Source organism: Camelus bactrianus, chromosome 9, assembly GCF_048773025.1.
Source record: "Camelus bactrianus isolate YW-2024 breed Bactrian camel chromosome 9, ASM4877302v1, whole genome shotgun sequence".
Taxonomy (NCBI): Eukaryota; Metazoa; Chordata; class Mammalia; order Artiodactyla; family Camelidae; genus Camelus; species Camelus bactrianus.
Window position 1 is genome coordinate 57,627,740 of NC_133547.1, and position 19,387 is coordinate 57,647,126.

The following is a 19,387-nucleotide window of genomic DNA, read 5'->3' on the forward strand; positions in this document are numbered from 1 at the left end:
TGCAGTATCTTCCCCTCCTCTTCACCATCCTGGCCTTGTGCCCAGAGCAGCAATCATCCCTGACTTTCCCCTGTCTGCTGCCCACCCCACACTACTGCTCACCCTTCAGGACATATAAAGTTGTGGACTGTTACAGGTATATTCATTAAAGAATGTGAATCAAACAGTTTTAGCCAATTCTTCTCAAGTAGTGTTAGATGATCCACAGAAATAGCTGAACCTGTGTTTCAGTTTCCTCATGTGTATTGTAGGAAAGATAACAGAACCTCCTGCAGCAACTGCTGGGAGGGGCAAGTGGGAAAATAGATGTGATGAACATGGCTCAATGCCCAGCACATGCCAATCAATAAGTGGCAGCTATTTGTACCTATTACTGTAATTATCAATAATTCTTCTCTAGCCACTTCTACACTGTGATGCTTAGTTTATTTAGAGTAAAATGATGGACTAAAATGTATTTTCGGTGCACTGGAATACCCCTTCACTTTGGTCTCATACATCAGGAATGATGGAAACAGAATTTCACGGCAATTCACATTTCAAAGGGATCTAGATTTAGATTCAGAATTTTTAGTTGAATGTGTATTGGCCTCTGAAGCTTAAAAAACATCAGCTGGGTGTGGGTGTAACAGGTTTCCTATGAATTTAGCTTCCAAAATGAAAGTGTGAACATGCTGACCCACAGTGGGAGTGCCCAGCCCGCCCCAGCAAGGCCCCGCTGACCTTCTCCAGTTGGTACACGAGCTGCTTGGTGGAGACCTGGATGAGCGGCGCCACAAACTCACAGATGATGTTCACAGTCATCACCAAGCTCTTCCCCTTCTGTGTCCCGATGATGGTGCGGCACACCAGCTTTTCTTTGACTATCTGCGGATGACATATACCAGCATTTCCAGAACCTCTGTAGCTCAGAATACTTAATTCTCAACAATCAGCAAACTGATTCTCAACTACCTGCCTGGGGACACCAGGGAAGAGCACATTTTTCTGAGCACTGCCTGTCAGGGGTGGGTCTCTGTCCCACAATTAAAGTCTGATTGCTTAGGTATGTCCAGGAGGATCCTGTGCCTCCATCTGACTGCCCCCAAGGGCACAGTCAATTTACCTTTGGTTTATCCAATATGTATATGGAAGCTCTATTATGCAACATGGCTGTTAGGGACTGGATACACACCATAGTGATGGATGGTGCAGATAAAATCCTTCATTAGCTTAGAGTTTAATGGTGGTTTTATGATTTCTTATCAAGCTAGTCAGAAATTGGCTGGAAAAATTTTGCCTTTCATATTGAAATATTTAAAAATTGTGCTATAGAAACTAATATTTCTTTGGACCTAATAGATTTTTATAAAGTAGAAAGGACCCAAAGTGAATTTATATCATGAAGAGCCTGTATTGAAGAGTGCTCAGGTTTCAGACGTTACTGAATTCAAGTCTCTTCTCAATTATGTTGCAGAACTTGGAAGAACGTTCAAAGAGGCTGTTAGTAAAGCTAAAACTGAATTTAGAACCCTATCAACTTTAGATAATGACATTGTAAACATGCCCCTGCAACAGGCTATCAGTGTCTTGAGATGAGGGGCTGCATTCTATTCATTTTTGCATCCTTAATGCCTAGCACAGTGTCTGTCATGTACATCCTCAGTGAAAGCTGGCTGAGCCCATGAATATCAGAGAGAAAGAACACATTATATACTCCATAATGAGAAATAATCTTTTTTTTTTCCTACTGAGGATGTGGTTTCCCTGAAAATGCTTTATAAGGAAGTGATGTAAGTGAAACAGAGTGCCACCTGTGACCTCAAGAAGCTAAGCAGTGGACATGCTTTCCTATCTCGTCTGCTGGGAGACCATTTCTTATTGTCTCCAGTTTCATGAGGAGAAAGTTCAGCATCACCTCCTAATTTGGTGACACCAGACAGGAGCTCCAGTAATCATCATTTCTCATTCACAAAGTCTGCATTTGTGGAGAGGATTTTAAGTGATTTCAGAAGCATTTCTTTTGGATTTTTGATGGTTTCCAACCTCCATGAGGGAAAAGGAATAATCAGACACATGGTTTGGATCTGTTTTAAGCAGAATAGTAATAATGTAAATAACAGCAGAACATCAGAGCTGCTGAACATAAATGTGGCTCTTTTATTGATACATAAGAAGATGATGAATATACGTGTGATGCTGTTGTGTCAGGCTGAGAGGGAAGGAACTGAGAATATCCCAAAACCTGGATAGGAGAGGTAGCTGAGAGTGTCTGTAAAAACATCTTTTTTGATTAAATGTTAAGTGAATACTGCTAAGCATTAATAGGCTTAGCTTTGGCTGAACACTGGATGTCCCTCTACCAGAGACTTGTTCACTTTGTTGACTCTGGGAATGAGAACCTGCTTTAAATGGTATTTTAGAATTGGGTTCATGGTATTGTAGAAACAAACAGAAAACTCTGCATAGCTGAACCTTGAAAGAAATGGGTGCTGCCATGGTAACTCAGTGCCAAATGCAATCCTTGAGAAACCACATCCTTTCTTCAGATATATATCAAGCGACTCTCCTAAGAAATAGAGCAAAGATTTATGCAGGAGAAAAATAGCTTCTAAACGTGGTTTCCTCTTACCCTGGGAGTAGCAGAATAACCTTCAAGTATCACGTCGATCGTCTGGCCTGGGTACAGCTCCATCCTGACAGGGTGGAGCTGAAACACGGGGCTCCAAGGGTCCCTGAGTGTCTTGGAGCACTGGGGCTGGGGCTGGCTCTTAGCAAGTCCCTTCTTAGCCAGATCCTTCTTGCCTGGCTTCTTCTGGTGACAGAAATCTTCATTCATCCAGAACAACTGTTGGACCCGACGTCCCTTGTTGGTCAACTTGAAGCAGTAATAATAGGTGTTCAGGCTGGAAAAGATGAGGCAGGGGTTGAAAGGACTGAATTTCAGGGTGTTCTCCACACCCTTGGGATTTACTCCTCCAGAAGTACTTAAAAAGTGAGCAATAAAATAGACATTATTATTATTATTTTTTAATGTAGGAAGGCTAAATGGTAGTACTACTAGGAGCTACCACAGAAACGGGACAGGGTAATATCTACTCAAGGTGTCATTAGACTTGAGTCAGGGACTTGAGTTTGGTCCCTAAGTTGCCATCACCAGGGATGGAAAAGTGGCCCCACCTCTCCTCAGTTTCTCTCAGCAGGTTAAAACGCCACAGGATGCATAGACACAGTTCATGCGAAAACCACTTCAACTTATGAAAAATGGTTCTGAGGAACAAAAGCAAAATACATACTGGAGGAGAAGCATATTTCAAATTGTTTTGAGTAAATTTCTAGTGACTAGTGAAATGTTTTTGTGACAGACTTAACTTGAAGGGAACTTTGAAGAGAAACAACATATATCCTCTAAGACTTATCACAGGTCACGGATCCAAATACCAGCGGGACTGGTCATTTTTCTCAGTCTGATGTGCTTTAAAGATGCTACTCACTCTGTCTTTCTTTCTCTTTCTTTAATCAATTCCACAGATATTTATTAAGGACCTCTTTTTGGGGAGGGGGGATGTAATTAGGTTTCTTTTTTTCTTCTTATTTTTATTTAATGGAGGTACTTGGGATCGAACCCATGACCTTGTGCATACTAAGCCAGCACTCCACCACTGAGCTATACCTTCCCCCCTATTAAGGAGTCCTTTGCTAGACACTGGGATTTCTAGGATCTTGGAGGTAGTTCAAATGTATTTTTGTTTGAGATTTTATTTTACTGATTTATAAGTTTCCTTTAAAATATTCTCAGGGAAAAAAAAACTCATCTCAAGACTGTTTTATATTTCTTTTTCATTTTGAGGGACTTCGAGTTTTCATCCCATCTGTTCCTCCTTTGGAAAGATGTCATATCTAATAAGCAAGTTGAAGCTTGATAAATAATGAGTATTTGCCGGTTGTTGGTATTACCATTTTAATGTAAATATATGTCCAAAAGGACATGCTCATTGGAGCCTTTACTCTGTAATTTCACTTCATGACTAAGAGTAGTTTAAGGGGGAAAATAATAAATGATATATATTATTTTTATAAGCTAGGCAGGGTCTCTGTCACTTATTCACAGTCTATCTTTCAATCATCATAGCAACCCAGTAATAAAAACTGCACTTACTCCCATTTTATTGATGGAGAAACAGAAACTCTGAAAACTTAAAGGAGTTGTCCAAAAAAATGCAATCAGAACAGGGAGCATATGATACGGGTATTTCTTTAGACCCTTATGTTCAAAAAGTTGGCAAATTTTTCCTGTAAAGGACTGAATAATAAACATTTGAGAACTTTTGGGCCACATGGTCCATCACAACTACTCAACTCTCCACTGTAGAGTGAAAAAAGCCATAGAAAATATATGTACATAAATGGGCATGGCTGTGTTCCAATAAAACTTTATTTACAGAAACATGCAGTAGGTGGCAGTGTTCCACTCCTGCTTTCGATGATTCTTCTGGAGGTTGAAGGTATCATGATTTTATGTCAAAAGGAAGAACAATAAGGTTTCGGCAGAGTGGAAATTGGCAGCTAAAAGCTATAGTTGCTTCTATAGTCATAGAAAACTTAGCTAATCCTTCAGTTCCAGGCAAGTGTCAGAATATCCTTTGGGGTTATTTGACAATACTTTTAGATTAAGGAGAACACGTAATTAAGCCTGGTTTGCAGTAGATTGTTTTCTATAATTATATTTGAATGCACTTAACAAAAAAATTGGAAACAGAGGCATGGTATGCAATGAAAAAATGCCCTAGCTTATGGTCAGTGGACAGGGGGAGAGGAGCATTTTTGTATCTAGGTGACACAAAAACTGCAAAAAAAAAAAAAAAAAAAGTCTCTCTGAAAACACATGCAGTTAACTATCTGACTTGCGTATTACTTAATTCCTATTGGTTTATGGTATTTTTCAGTCAAGTGCCATATTTTGTAGATGAAGCAGAGGAAAGGAGGTGTGGATGGGCTTGCAGGAAGGGCTCCTAAAAGGTTTTTGTCAGGCACATCTTAGTTTCAGGGCCTCAGGCCAGAAGGCAGGAGCATCCCTTTGACATCTGCTCACAGTATTGCGACAAACAGGTACAAATTCAGCTGGCTCTTCAGAGACAACTGGTAACAGCTCATGAACTTCTAAGGAAACAAAAATAAACCCTCACACATATCCTCCACTATCAGTATCCAAACATCATACATTTTCACAATTAAATTTAGATCATTCTGGTCAGAGGTGTCTATACTGTATCACTTTTATTTAAATATTGAGATTCCTTAACTTTTCCTGAGTGACCAGGTGGAGCCAATTACAACCATCTCAAGGTCAGTGCTATGGTGGGGAGGCAAGCAGAGGATGTAATTCCAAAAAACATTACTGGCTTTGCAATAGCTGATAAGATACATTTATAATATATTTTCACCTTCCTAGTTATAGTCTACTTAGGTTACCTCAACAGAGATGCATCTGTATTTCCCACATTCATGGAGAGGAATTAGCAGTGTATTGGAATCAAAGAAGAGAAATCATGGTTCAGATTCTAAATTTATCACAAAGAAGCTACTATAAGTTTTAGAAAAGAATTCACTTTCTATGAACTGTCTCTTCTTTAGCGTTGAGGGACACAGTTTGGAGAATGAAACCAAGTTATGACCACGAAATGTCTTTGTGTGGCTGATGAACCCATCTGGAGAGGGAAAAGTGAGTATGGGGAATGGAAGTGGTTGAGGAGGCTAGTTCTATTTACTTAAAAATAATTTTCCAAAGTATAGGTGATGCTCAGTTTATCAACATATGTGATACGTATAAAAACTGGCCCATGGTATTTCCTTACCTAAAATGTGCTCCCAAATTGAGTTCTGGAGCAAAGGGCTTATCTGAAACAATGGTGGAGCCAATTCCTGAAGCCTGGACAGGAATCCGGTAGGTGTTGCTATTTTCAACATCCAAAATGACTGTGTCTTTGAATGTCACTATGTCATTTAGGTTAGCAGTCAGTGTCAGTTCAACATCACTTTCCGGGGGAACCATGCCTTCCTTGGGTTCAACTGTCCAAAGGGACTTTTCGTGTGCCTGTAACACAAGACTTCAAGTTAACAGTGAAGATATTCTTGGCTTTTCATTCTGCACGTCAAAGCCCTTTATACTTCAAATGAACTCAACATCAGAGACAAATATTACTTTTTTGAATCAAAGCAGCTGGGTGTTTGTTGTGTTTTTCTTTTTTTTTAAAAGCAGTATGATTCCCAAGAGCAAACCTACAATTCAACTTCTGAATGCTCTGTGAAGATTCTTTACATCTCTCAGGATGACAGCCCAGTTCTCTAATAACCTTGTATTAATTACCTGCTCTAATCTCCAAATTCTGAGATACCAACAGGAGGTACTACATCCTTCCTGGAATTAGGAATTTTTAAAAGAAATGGCTTTCAAGTGCAAAGTTTCAATGATGTTTTAGTAGGGATGAATAGTTTTCATTAATGAACACAACACAGGAAGCCATGTTGATTTCTATTATTTCATAATAATCAATAGAACTTCATTTGCTAAAATTCCAAACTTATTTTGAAATGTGATAGGATTAAATTATAGAGTTGGAAGTATCTCCCACCGATCTGTTCCCTTTAACTGCTAAGATCCTCATAGCTCACTGTCTTTCCTCCCTGATGTTTTTGGCCAAACAATACCTCTCAATGAAGCCTACTCTGACCATCATATTCTAAATTTCAAACCTTACCCCCATACTTCTGATCCCCTTTACCTTGCTCTGTTTTCCCCTTAGCACTTAACATCTCCTAACATAGTGCATAATTGACTTAGCACACTTCTGCCCCCTTGTACTATGATATAAGCTCTCCATAGAAGGGATTTTTGTCTTTCTTGCTATTGTTGTTTACTGATATAACCCCAGTACCCATAACTATGTCTGGTACATGGTAGATAATTAATAAATATTTGTTAAATTAATTCATGTATCTGATTTTCAATCAAACCCTTTGATGTCAGAGAACTCATTTCTCATCTAAGGTAACTCATCCCTGGTTTTAACAACTCAAGCTGTTTGATATCTCTTCCTTATATTAAGTAGAGATTTTTTTTTTCCTTTTGACCTTCCATACACTGGTATTTGGTCCACTCCCCTGGAGCTAAATAGAGTAAATCAAATCTCCCTCTTGCTTAACAGCCCTTCAAATCCTGCATCCAGCTTTAAAAGAAAATCTTGTATGGCACAATGAGGCTCCAAAGTAAGATGAAAATTTGGTTGAAGTGTCAAATAATAAAAAAAGACTCATGCTTTAAGTACCTTATTTAATCTAAAAATATAAACTCTGCTTATTTGATAGTAATATATTTTCTCAGGCTGCTTTTAATATTTTTCTCCTTTTATGTGATTGATTGTAGTGCAGTTCACTACAGTGTGTCTAGTTATGGGTTTGTTTGTATATCCTGCTTAGAATTTGCCACCCTTCTAGAATCTTGTGGTTTGATACCTTTTATTTCTAAAAAAAATTCTCAGCCATATGTGTTTATTTTATTTTATGGGAGACCCAGGCTGTTCTGATCTGATGACCAACAATGCGTTGGCAAAGACTGAAAAAAGAAGAGATGTAGAGATCATTTCAAGACTTCCAAGATAATAACTGAGAGGCAAAGTCAACCTTTCCACTTTATTGGAGAAGAGTTTGATTGTTCACTCATGAATCTTCCTTGGCTCCTCATATTCTTCTAAGTAGGGAAGTTCACAATAAGCCCTCTAACGAAAAGTGTACAGAAGAAAATAACTTAAAAACAAACGTAAAATATATTCTGTGGACTGAATTTGAGAGAGCATTCCAGTCCAAAATTATCCTTCCTTTATTTAATTTCTATGGTGTATTTCTCCTAGCAAAAGGAAAAAGAGAAATGTAAAAACATATGTAGCTCAAAACAAATAAACAAAAGCTCTAGGAGGGCTTGGTTCACTGTAAAGCTACGGATCAGAAACTTCCTGACAAGCATAGATCAGGTTAGGAAAAGAGTTGCACTGATGATCATTGTAAATAAGAATGTATGTTGCAATTTGTAGGCAGGAGTTAGAAATTTCAGCTAGGCAGAATCTCACAGGATGGCAGTACCTTGGAAAGTCACCAAAATCCAGGTCTGGCTCCAGTGCAGATTCAGAGACTGGATTTGGTCAGTGGATTCTGAATTATCACTCTCTGGGAAACAGGCTCATAGGTACTTAAATAAGGAAAATCTAGTATTTATACCCAAATGCCAATTTCCCAATTAACAATGAAGGAAAATCCTATTCCACAGATCAGAATGCTAATTATATTTCCTCCTGGTTTGAAGTTCTGCATGGGAACTAATAAATAAATTACATTTTAAAATTTAAATAAATTAAGTGAAACAAAAAACAGTTGTCAAGATTATAAAGTGTTTACAAAGAGGATATAGATGAATGATGATGAGGAAATTTTATTTTAATTTTGGCATTAATGGAAATTATAGATTTAACTCTATGCCAAGAGTCCAATCATTATTCATAATCCTTTAATATGGGACATCTCTAGAGACATGGATATAAAAGACAACAATTAAACATTAAATACCACACTAGATAAACTAGGACTGAGATGGGATATTTGTATGTTAATTATCTCCATTCAGAAGATACTTTCTGAAAGAAATGCTGGTGCTTGTACAACTCAAACTGTTTTTCCAAAATTTCTCTCTAGGTTTTCTACCCATAGTAAATTAGCCCTAGTTAAGTACTAAAATATTAAGAAAGCAGAAGGCAAGTCTATCTTTCTAGAATATTAACCTGTATTTGTATATAATTTTACCCTAAAATATTAATAACAAAAAGATAATAAACTTCATAAATTTAATTTTTGAGATTATAGATTGATTACTATTGGCAAGAGAAACTACAAGGATTGAATGCCACTATATTCTGCTCACGTTTAGATTCACAGAAATAATTTCTTTGCATTTTTAAATTTATTCATATTTTTTAAAAGTCTGTAATAGTCCAATCACAGCAATGTAGGCTTCTTCTAGCATGCACTTTATAACTCTTACAGCCTCTACCCATGACCCAAAACTCTTACAGCCTCTACCCATGACCCAGTTCCAAATCTGCTGTCACATTTTTAGGAATTTGTTACAGGGGTACTCTACTCTCAGCACCAATATCTGTCTTAGTCAGCTGGGGCTGCTATAACAAAGTACCATAGACTGGGTGGCTTATAAACTACAGAAATTTATTTCTTACGATTCCAGAGGCTCTAAGTCTGAGATCAGGGTGCCAGTATGGTGTAGTTCTGGTGAGAGCCCTCTTTCAGGCAGAAGACTGATGACTTCTCATTGTATCCTCAAATGGCAGAGAGCAGAGCAGAGGAAGTGAGCTCTCTTCTGACCCTTATTAGGACACTAATCCCATTCACGAGGGCTCTACCCTTATGACCTCATCTAATTCTAATTACCTCCTAACACCAGCCCCACTGGAGGGTAAAGTTTCAGCATATGAATTTTGGAGGTACAAACATTCAGTCCATGACATTCTGCCCCAGGCCCCCAAAATTCACGCCCTTCTATATGCGAAATATATTCATTTCATCTCAACAGCCCCCAAAGCACATAACTTGTTTGGTTTCACAGGCTTACTGCTCGAGAGGAATTTCACCTTAGGATGAATGTACCTTGAGCCTCCCTCCTGTCTGATTTAGTTGATACTTAGATTCTGGACTTCAGACTTTAGAGTTGATACTGGAACAAGTTAAGACTGCTGGGCTGTTGGGATGGAATGAATGTATTTTGCAGGTAAGAAGGACATCAATTTGGCGGGGCCAGGATGGAATGTTATGAACTGAATGTTCGTGTTGCCCCTAAATTCACCCTTTATGTGACGGTATCAGGAGGTGGGCTTTGGGGTGGTAATTAGGATTAGATGATATCATGAGGGTGGAGCCTTCATGAATGGGATTAATGTCCTCATAAGAGTCACTTCCTCTACTCTGCTCTCTGTCATGTGAAGACACAATGAGAGGTCACCAGTCTTCATTTTGGAAAAGGGCTCTCACCAGAACTTGACCATGCTGGCATCCTGATCTTGGACTTCCAGTCTCGAGAACTATGAGAAATCAGTTTCTGTACTTTATAAGTCATCCACTCTATTGGTACTTTGTTACAGCAGTCTGAACTAAGACACAGCCCCAAAGTGAAAATACTAATCCTCTAACATATTAATCATAGAAAGTGACACAAAAGATGAGTTCTAAAGAGCTATAAATGCAACTTAAATTTTCTATAGATATTATTAATGGGTCATTATAGCTTCGTTTCATTGGCGTTTTTATTACAATAAATAGGAGTCTGTCATGTCATTTTCAGTCTGACCTACACAATCAATGTAATATATGGAAATAGATTTCCTGTGCTTGAGTAACCAGCCCTGTCTTTGCTTAGAACTACTTGTTTTACCTTCAGTTTTTTTTTTTAATTTTAGGCTACTATTTTTAGATAAAGTAATGTCAGCTACTATAAAGTAAAGATTCATGATGATCAATGGCTTAATTCAACAGAAGCTTATTTCTGGTTCACATGCATTCCAATTGGTGGCAGGAGTGAAGATGTGCTTGTGTTTCATTCAGTCATTCAAGGACACCAGCTAAAAAGATTGACATGTTTAACTTGGGGCTTCTAAGTCAGTCTGCACATTGACACTCGATTGGCCAACAAGAGAAGAAAGAGAATGGAAGGCCATGTGTTAAGATTTTATGCACCAAGTCTGGAAGTGGTACACGTCACCTTTGCTCACTTCTACTGGCCAGAACTCAGTCATGCAGCCACACCTAACTCCAAGGGAGGCTGGGAAATGTCATCTGCTCTGGGTCCAAGAATAAAGGAGGATGGGCATGGTGAACTGCTAGCTACTCACCGCTAAAGCTACCTTGTTGGTTTAGTCCACTGTCATGTCTTAAGGTTTTTCCCCAACTACCCTGGATGTCAGATTCTGGAAAGTGAAGAGTTCACTCCATCAGAACACAGGCAGCGTAACTTGGTATTTCAACTTCTATGGGAATTGCAGGCCTGGGGTTCATGTCTACCTGCTGTTAGGACAAAAGGAGGGGCAACTAGAAGATAAAATAAGAATGTTCTAGGCAAGATCATCTCACTCTGTTGGCCCTTCTTCCCAAATATGTGGCCTTTGAGCACTCTATATATAGTTTTACTCACTTACGAGGCTCAGCTGACAATTAAAACATAAATCAATGCCATTTTTGTCCTTTTATCAAGACAACAAATGCCTTTAAGAGGAGGATACTGTCAATGTCATCTTTCTTGTTCTAACCATTTTATTTTCTTCCTCTAGCCAGTAGCACAGGTCAACCCTCTGTCTACAGTAAAGAGAGGGTGTCATCAGCATAAATGCTATTTCAAGTCAGAGGATATTAGTTTTCAATGGATGGGTACCATTTCTATTCTGATTCCTTCTGACACAGGTTGGCTGCTCTAGAAAGAAGTCCTGAAGTTGCTCTCCAGGGCTGAACTGGTGAGTTTTCTTTTTGATGAAGCTTATTAATCAATGTTTGGCATAAAACCAGGCAGCAAAGTATATCCTAGAATCCAAGAACAAGGCGCATTAAAATGCCAGCTGCGAAGGTACTGGACTATCTTTACCCAAAGTTAGGCTCTAAACCACTTTAATCTTGGTCTCTGGCTTTTAGGGAGTGTTCTTTGTTTTTAGGGAGGACTTGGTCTATGTGACATTTTCTGTTATGAGATGGCAAATTTGAGTAAAGAAGGAATGGATGAATGATAATCATAGATGCGGAGGACATTCAGTAACCCTTTCAAAATCACAATACAGCAAGACAATGACTGATAGGTTAGGAAGGAGAAGTCTGAAGGAAAAGAGATGTTGCGGTTTGGGCTCAACTGTCAGATATTGGGCATGTCATGTCACCATGCCTGGTCTCAGTTTTCCCATCTGACACTGACTGCACCTTCTGCATAGATGGTTAAATGACGTAATGCATGTAAAACTCACGATAGTGTCTGGCACATAGTAAGTCCTCATAAATGACAGCTACTGTCATCATTTTACCAAGAGCTGGAATATCCCCACCTGACACATTATGAGCTCAACAGCATTTTCCAAAAAAAAAAAAAAATTACAAAACTGAGAAAACAAGGATGGATGCTAAGAAAGCATTTAACATACAATACTCTTGCCAGAAGAGAAGCATCTCACAGAGGTTTACAGTAGACTGAAGTCTAAGACGGCCTCCAAAGTTATCTTCTCCCAATTATTCAATCAAACACTAATCTAGGCTCTGTGGTGAAGGGATTTTGCATATGGGGTTAAGGTCCTAAATCAGTTGACATTAAGGAAGAGAGGTGATCCTTAGTGAGTCTGAATTAATTAGGTGAGTCTGACTTAATTAGATGAGTCCTCAGAAGGGACTGGGCTCTTCCTAGTGAGATTCCAAGCATGAGAGGGTCTATGCAGGAGGCCACATGGTGGGGAACTGTGGGGGGCTTGACAGCTGACAGCAGTCCTTGGTTGACAGCCAGCAAGAAAATGGGGCCTCAGTCATGCAACTGCAAGAAAACCAACTCTACCAAACCTGAGCGGGTCTAGAAATGGATCCTTCCCTAGTCAAGCCTCCCGAAGGGAAGGAATGAAGCTCAGCCAGCACCTTGATTTCAGCCTCCTGAGGCCCTCAGGAGAGGATCCAGCCAAGTCATGCCTGGACTTCTGATCCCCGGAAACTGAGGTAGGTAATAAAAGTGTGTTGTATGAAGCCACCAAGCTTGTGGTAATTGTTCACATGGCAGTAGAAAACTAATGCACGGTTTCGTATGTTTGTTTCAAAGATGACAAAAATGAGCTTTCCTAAGCCTTCCATCAAAATTTCAGCAACAACTGCCTCTGTTTTTTTCTGCGAATTGGGGTTGGAAAGCTGGTCATACAGCAGCCCATGAATAACACGCACAGCAGGCTGGTATGTGCATGTGCCTATGAAGGTGCGAAGACAGATGGATAGTGATCTTTTGCATTTCAGAGTTCCATGCCCACTGGCGATGAGTGTTACGTCCTCCTCCCTGAGGTTTCATCTCTCTTAGGATAACATTTACTTTTTATTTGACAACAGGGCATCAGCGCACTTCTTAGGCAGTGCTCAGGTCCCAAGGTAAAACAGCCAGAGCTTTTGTAAGTTACACTATCATGTATTTAATATTTGCCATGAAAGGCAGAAGTGTCTGCACATGTCGTCTCCACAGTAAATGAGAACGATGCGCTCAGGCCAACCTCCTGTCCTGCTGTGCTAATGACTGTGGGGCTTGAAGGAAGGAGCACTGCGCACTTTTCTTCAAAATGACTTGCTTGCCGGTTGAAATCTGCAGGAATTTCCTTCCATGGAATGACAGAGAGGACACAAATAACAACAGGAATCCATGTGAAGAGTGAGGGATTGCTTTGGATTTATACTATTATCTCAGCAGATGATCAATTCTTTGTGGAACAAGAACAATGAACAGTCATTGAGGCTTTTTTCTTTTTTGTCTTCTAAATGGTACCTCTAGTCATATGGTTCTCTACCCTGAAGTGAGTCACTCTGCTGCTTAAAATTAACTGCATGTTTGGAGACGAAGTACAAAAGAAATGGTGCCGGAGCTTTACAAGAGGGACAGAGAGGGTCACGATTAAAAAAGGGGGCTTTAGAGTATGTGGTGACCTTTAGAGTATGTGTAGAGTATTTGTAGCCAGGTGATATTAGACTAATTTTTCAAATCTAGGTTTCAGTTTGCTGATCTGTTAAATGTGGTACTTGAAGATGAAATAAAATGGTTGCCAAGCATCTAGCACTTTGTCTACCATGGAGTAAATAATAAGTGGTGGTTATTGTTAACATTATCTTCCAAAACTTCATGTCCAGTTCTCCCTCCTGCTTGCCCCCTCCTCAGTCTATCTTGTTGATGGGACTCTCTTTGACACACCTGATCCTGTGCCTCTTCTACTGGAGATTCTGGATGGCTCTCCAAAGTCTGGACTAGTGGTGCTGAATCTCTTTCCCCTTTGAGAAATCTATGGAACACCTCCATAGAAAAAAGTACACACACACACTTCACCACATGAACACACATACCCCATGAACACACATACCCTAAACACATATCCTAAGCTTTGCATATAATTTCCAGGGTTCGTGGACCGCAAGGATGGTGGTTATTCTCCTGTTTGAAACAAGGCAACCTACAATCAAGACTGGTATACAGGATAGGAGCCTCCAGTCTGGAGGATTTATTCCAAATTCATTAGAGCGCCCCAAATCACGTTTCCAGACTTACTTCCCAGGCACTGTCAATTTCCAACATGCATCCTGGGCTTTAGCCACACCAGATCTTCCCAAGTATGTTGTATATCATCATTGTTCTCTGGAAAGGTACACCCCATTTTCCTGAGTTCCTTCTCCTTATCCCTGAAGTATCCACTCAAACGTGCCTTTCTGTCAACATTCTTAATTTCATAGAATTAGCCACTTTCTCCTCTGGGCTTACATATAATATAGCACATTGTAATACTGTGTTGCTTTTGTATCCATTTCCTTTTTTTTTTTTAATGCTGTAAACTCTTTGAAGAAAGAGATCACTCTATTTACTTTTACATCTCTCCCTTCAGTAAACACAGTTAGCACAGTTAGTACCCAGCATGGAGGAGATGCTCAATATTTATTTATTGGTCAATAAATATACAAAAAATGTTTAGCATCACCAGTAAGCCAAAGAAACATACACTTAAGTAACAGTTCAACATTTTTTTTATCTGTCAGGTTTTGCAAAACTAACAAAATGTTGGCAAGAGTCTGGGAGAGGGTGACATTCTTCAGCACTGATGGGGTCAGGGTAGGATGTAAATTGGTACTAGTCTTCCAGGAGATAATTTCAAAAGATGTATCTTAGTTATGTTCATGCCATTTGACCTAGCAATTACATTTCTAAGCATTCATTCTAAGGCAACAGTTAAAGACTAGAGCAGCAATTAGGATATGAGCATTGTTGACAGTGGTGGAAAAACTGAAAACCACCTATCAGTAGGGGATTAGTTCAGTCAACTGTGTAGAGACAAATGATGCAGTAAAGTCAGTCACCAAAAATGATCTGCACAGGAATATGCCTTAATAATTCATGTCAAAACTGACATGAGTGAAAATAGCCAGTAATGAAATAGTATTACTCGATGGTGGGAAGGCAGGAATACATAGACACATCCACAGTAAGGATTTGGAAGATGTACACCCAAAATCTAATACTGGGTATCCGCAGGATGGCACTATGAGTGATTTTCTTTTCTTTTAATTTTTATTTGTTTCATAAGGATAAAGTTTTTTGTGCAATAAGAAGACATACACTTACATTTCTTGAATAAATAACTCATCCTAAAAGGATATCAACAGTCTTTCCCTTTAGAGCTCATTTAATTTTAACTCTGTTTGCTCTCTTGCTTCCGATTGATACCCAGTTTCCTTCTTCCTTAGAAGCTTTTTCTTTAAAAATAAATAACACATGGCCACAGGGTAAAATTCAAATGGCTTCAAGGGTAAAGAGTCTTTTTCTCTCTCCCATGCTGCCCATGGCCACTAGTTACCATCTCCAGAAGCAGCCACTGTTCACAGTTTTTTGCATCTTTCCAGAGACACTTTATGACTGAAAAAAAAATACATATATATATATATTTGCATATATACTTTTTCTTGCATAAATGGTAGCATACTTATACTGTCCTGGAGCATGATTTAAATTTTTCAAATTTTTATGAAATGTTCACATCCACACAATTTATGAAGTTACATGGTTCTAGAAAAGGTATCTTGTAAAAAAATAGTAGTCCCTTGAACTCAATCTCCCAAACCTTCTCATTCCCATTGTTGCCCATTAATGGGAAAACTACTGTCTTCTCTTGGTATTCGCCTCCATGTCTCTAAGTAATCTACTGCTACTTAATTTTTCAGTTTGAGCCTTATCCACTTGCTTTTATGGAAGACAATGATGGCTTTTTTTTTTCCTGTCCCTCTCTCCATGTCTCTTTTTCTCTTTCACTTTCTTCTCTCCATTCTCTCAATATAGACAAAAGTTATTTTCTGGTGAGAAAAACATTTGCATTTTGGCCATTATAAGCACGCAAATATTCACAGCTGATTTATGATAAGGGTACTAGGATTACATCTCCTTTCTGGTGCCACTTTCATTTTCCCAGGAATTATTATCCTTTCTTTGCTTGGTTTTTAATGTATTAACATGGATTTATCCCCAAACTCTCAGTCAAAGGGGTAAATCTCCTCTCAGTACTTTTGGAAACATCAGATTTTCTACCAGTTCCACTTTCTTGGAGACAAATCTCTCCTGGAGTCATCTGTTCTGTAACTGTCCTATCTGGACTGGCTGCTGTCTGGGTCTGCGATAAGGTCCTAGGAGTGCCACACAGTGATGTCCTATGTGTCCCTTGAGTTTCTCACCTGTGTCTGAGCTCCTGTTTCCTGAAATCATGTCTTTCTCACTTTCGTGGAGCACATTCTTCAGTACCTTCCTGAGAAAGGGTCCCTGAAGAGAAAATTTTTTGAGATCTTGCACGTCTGAAATGTCTTATGCTACCTCCACACTTGATTAGTTTTCTGGCTGACAAAATTAGGATTTATTTTCCTTCAGAAAGTATTTTTTTCCCACCAGTGTTGCTGTCACAAGAAAGTTGATGCCACTCTGGTTCTTAATTTTTTAAATTTTGACCAAATTTTATTATTATTTTTCCATCTGGAAGTTCCTGCAGTCTTATCTTTGTGTCCAGTGTTCTGGAACTTAATAATGATGTGCCTTGACATGAGCCTATTTTCATCCATTATGCAGCATATTTGATGAGTCTTTCCCACACATTCCCCTCCATCAGTTCTGGATACATTCCGTGAATTATTTATTGCATATTTTCCTCACCTCTCTTTTTAAGTTTGCTCTTTCTGAACCACTATTTGGATCTTAGAACTCCTGAACAAGTCATTTTATTTTCTAATCTTCCTTTCTTAGTTTCTAGCTCGTTTTCTTATTGTTCTACTTTCTGATAGCTTCTCAATTTTATTTTCCGATGCTTTTGTCTAAATTTTAATTTTTGTGTTCATTTTCTTAAATTCTATGAGCACATTTTTGTTCTTCTTTTAAAAAACACCCCCCTGTTCCTATTCATGGATGCAAAGTCATCTTTTATTTTCCTTAGATTATGAATGATCATTTTGTTCAATTTTAAGCTTTCTTCTCACTGTATTGTCTTGGTTTCCTCCAAGTTCTCATTTATGTTTTTTGGTTTCTTACTTCTGCATCACAGGCTTTTCTGTGGAGCTTGGTTTAGTACTTACATGTGTAAGAGTGAAGCACTAAAACCACTGTGCACTAGGATGGCAGCTAGCCAAGGGCCTTCTATATGCCCAACTATCGTTTATTTCTGCCTTTCCTTGTGGCTGGCGAAACTGTCCAGAGAAGAATATTCCAGTCTTCTGCCCATGTTCTGGGAATTGAGAGAAAAGGGGGCTGGAGTTCTACCTTTCAGTATAAAGATATTCCTGTAGTCCTCTTGTTTTTCTAATGGTACCCTGCCCTCAGCAGTGTCTGGGGAGTCAGCAGCCAGTTTAATATTATTCCTTTTAAGGGAAACTGTCTTTTTCTCTGGTTATTTCTGGTTTTTAGCTGCTTTACGATAATGTGCCTAGGGGGGTTTTCTTTGTATTTATTTTGCTTTATGTTAATAATGCTTTCTGAATCTGTGGCTTGATGTCTCAGCTATTATCTCTTTTGCTACATTCTCTCCTCTTATCCAGGTACTCCAGTAACCATACTCCCTGTGTTTGTTTTACCAACTCTTCTACATTTTCATCATTTTATCTGTCTGTGTTTCACTTTGGGTAGTTTCTTCTGATCTTCCACTTCCACACTGTCTCTTCATCTGTATGTAATATGCAGTTAAACCCATCTATAATGAGTCCCTAATTTCAATGGCTGTATTTTTCAGGTCTTCAATTCCCATTTGTTCTCTTTTATACTTTCCAGATCTCTACCAAAAATTTAAACCTTGCCTTTATTTCCTTGCGTTTATTATGCACATTGTAGTTTTCTATTAACTTCTCTTGACTCCTTGTATGCCTGGTAATTTAAAAATTAAATGTTGGACATCATATATGAAAATTGTAGAGACTTTCTGAGGCTTAGAATGATGTTTTCATCCTCTGGTGACAGTGGGGGAATCAACAATCCTGGATCTCCTTTTTCCAGGCAGAGATTAAAATGATTTGAAGTGAGGATCTGTTCTAGTTTACCTTGGTTCCCAGGATGTAGCATTTCAGAGTTCTAACCAAAAGTCTGGGAAGTTCAACATTCTCTAACTTTATCTCTCACAACTGTCCTGATTCCAATTTTTATCTTCTTAGATCAGTGATTTTTCTGAAAGCTCTTTTCAGTTTTTCAACCTCTTTTAGAACTACTAGGAAAAGTAATCACAAACGTTGGGCATGTTATGTCTCAATTTCCTTTTTCTTTGGGGTTGTCACTGACTTTGTGGCTCCATCATTCCCTCAAACTCATGATTTTACATATTCTGCCCAGCTTTTCTCCTTGTTCTTAGAGGGAAGTAGTTCCGAAGGATAGATTGAACTGAAAGGGCTTGGTCACTGATGTGCTGAGAGTTCCTGTTGGTCAAACAATTGTAAAATTGACTTCCCCTTTTGTGGGGAAAAAAAGACTGTGAGAATTTTAAGGCCAGCTGGGTTTGACTGTGTAAGGGAGGCAGTTATTTGCAATTTACATTGCTCTTAAGTAATATGTATCAACAATCTTTTAAGGCTACAAGAATATATCTTTGAATAAGGACCATACTGTTTTTTCTAAAAGTCACTGCCTTCTCAAGATTCAGTGAAAGGTGTCAGATCAAACCCAAGGCATGAAGATAGCCAGATAAAAGGAAACAGGACTGCTATGAGCACAGAGGCATGATATACACAGTGTCAGGAAGCATCTGTACAAATACATGAGTAAATAAGCTCCAAGGAGCTTAAGAATCAGAGAGCTAATGAATCTGAAATTTCTAAAGCAACTTACTTGCTAATAAACCTCTTTTCTTTGATGCAGAACACATATGCATTCATCAATAAAAATGTTTTATATTTTACAAGATGGCTTCACTGTCAAAAATTTAGGGAAACAAGTGAAGAATGAGGAAAAAGGCAGCATTAGAGCTCCCATGTGATAGAGCTCTATACGATATGGATTAGTTAAGTTTGAAAGCTTAGGACCTCTCTGAGTGTGCCTCATTTCTTTTTCCTTCTTACCTAAGAAAGAAATATGAAAGACCTTAAGATA

The 19,387-nt window shown here is 38.7% G+C and overlaps 1 protein-coding gene across 6 annotated transcripts in view; it reads right to left on the reverse strand.

The window, feature by feature from the left end:
* HYDIN (HYDIN axonemal central pair apparatus protein) overlaps positions 1-19,387 on the reverse strand; it is a 381,838-nt gene that overhangs the window by 155,103 nt on the left and 207,348 nt on the right. For all 6 annotated transcript variants that reach the window (XM_074370458.1, XM_074370459.1, XM_074370460.1 and 3 more), the window contains exons 20-22: positions 5,835-6,073; positions 2,612-2,885; positions 724-867 (exon numbers count right to left, since the gene is read on the reverse strand). In XM_074370458.1, the coding sequence (XP_074226559.1) occupies positions 724-867; positions 2,612-2,885; positions 5,835-6,073 (657 nt within the window). The remainder of the gene's footprint in view (positions 1-723; positions 868-2,611; positions 2,886-5,834; positions 6,074-19,387) is intronic.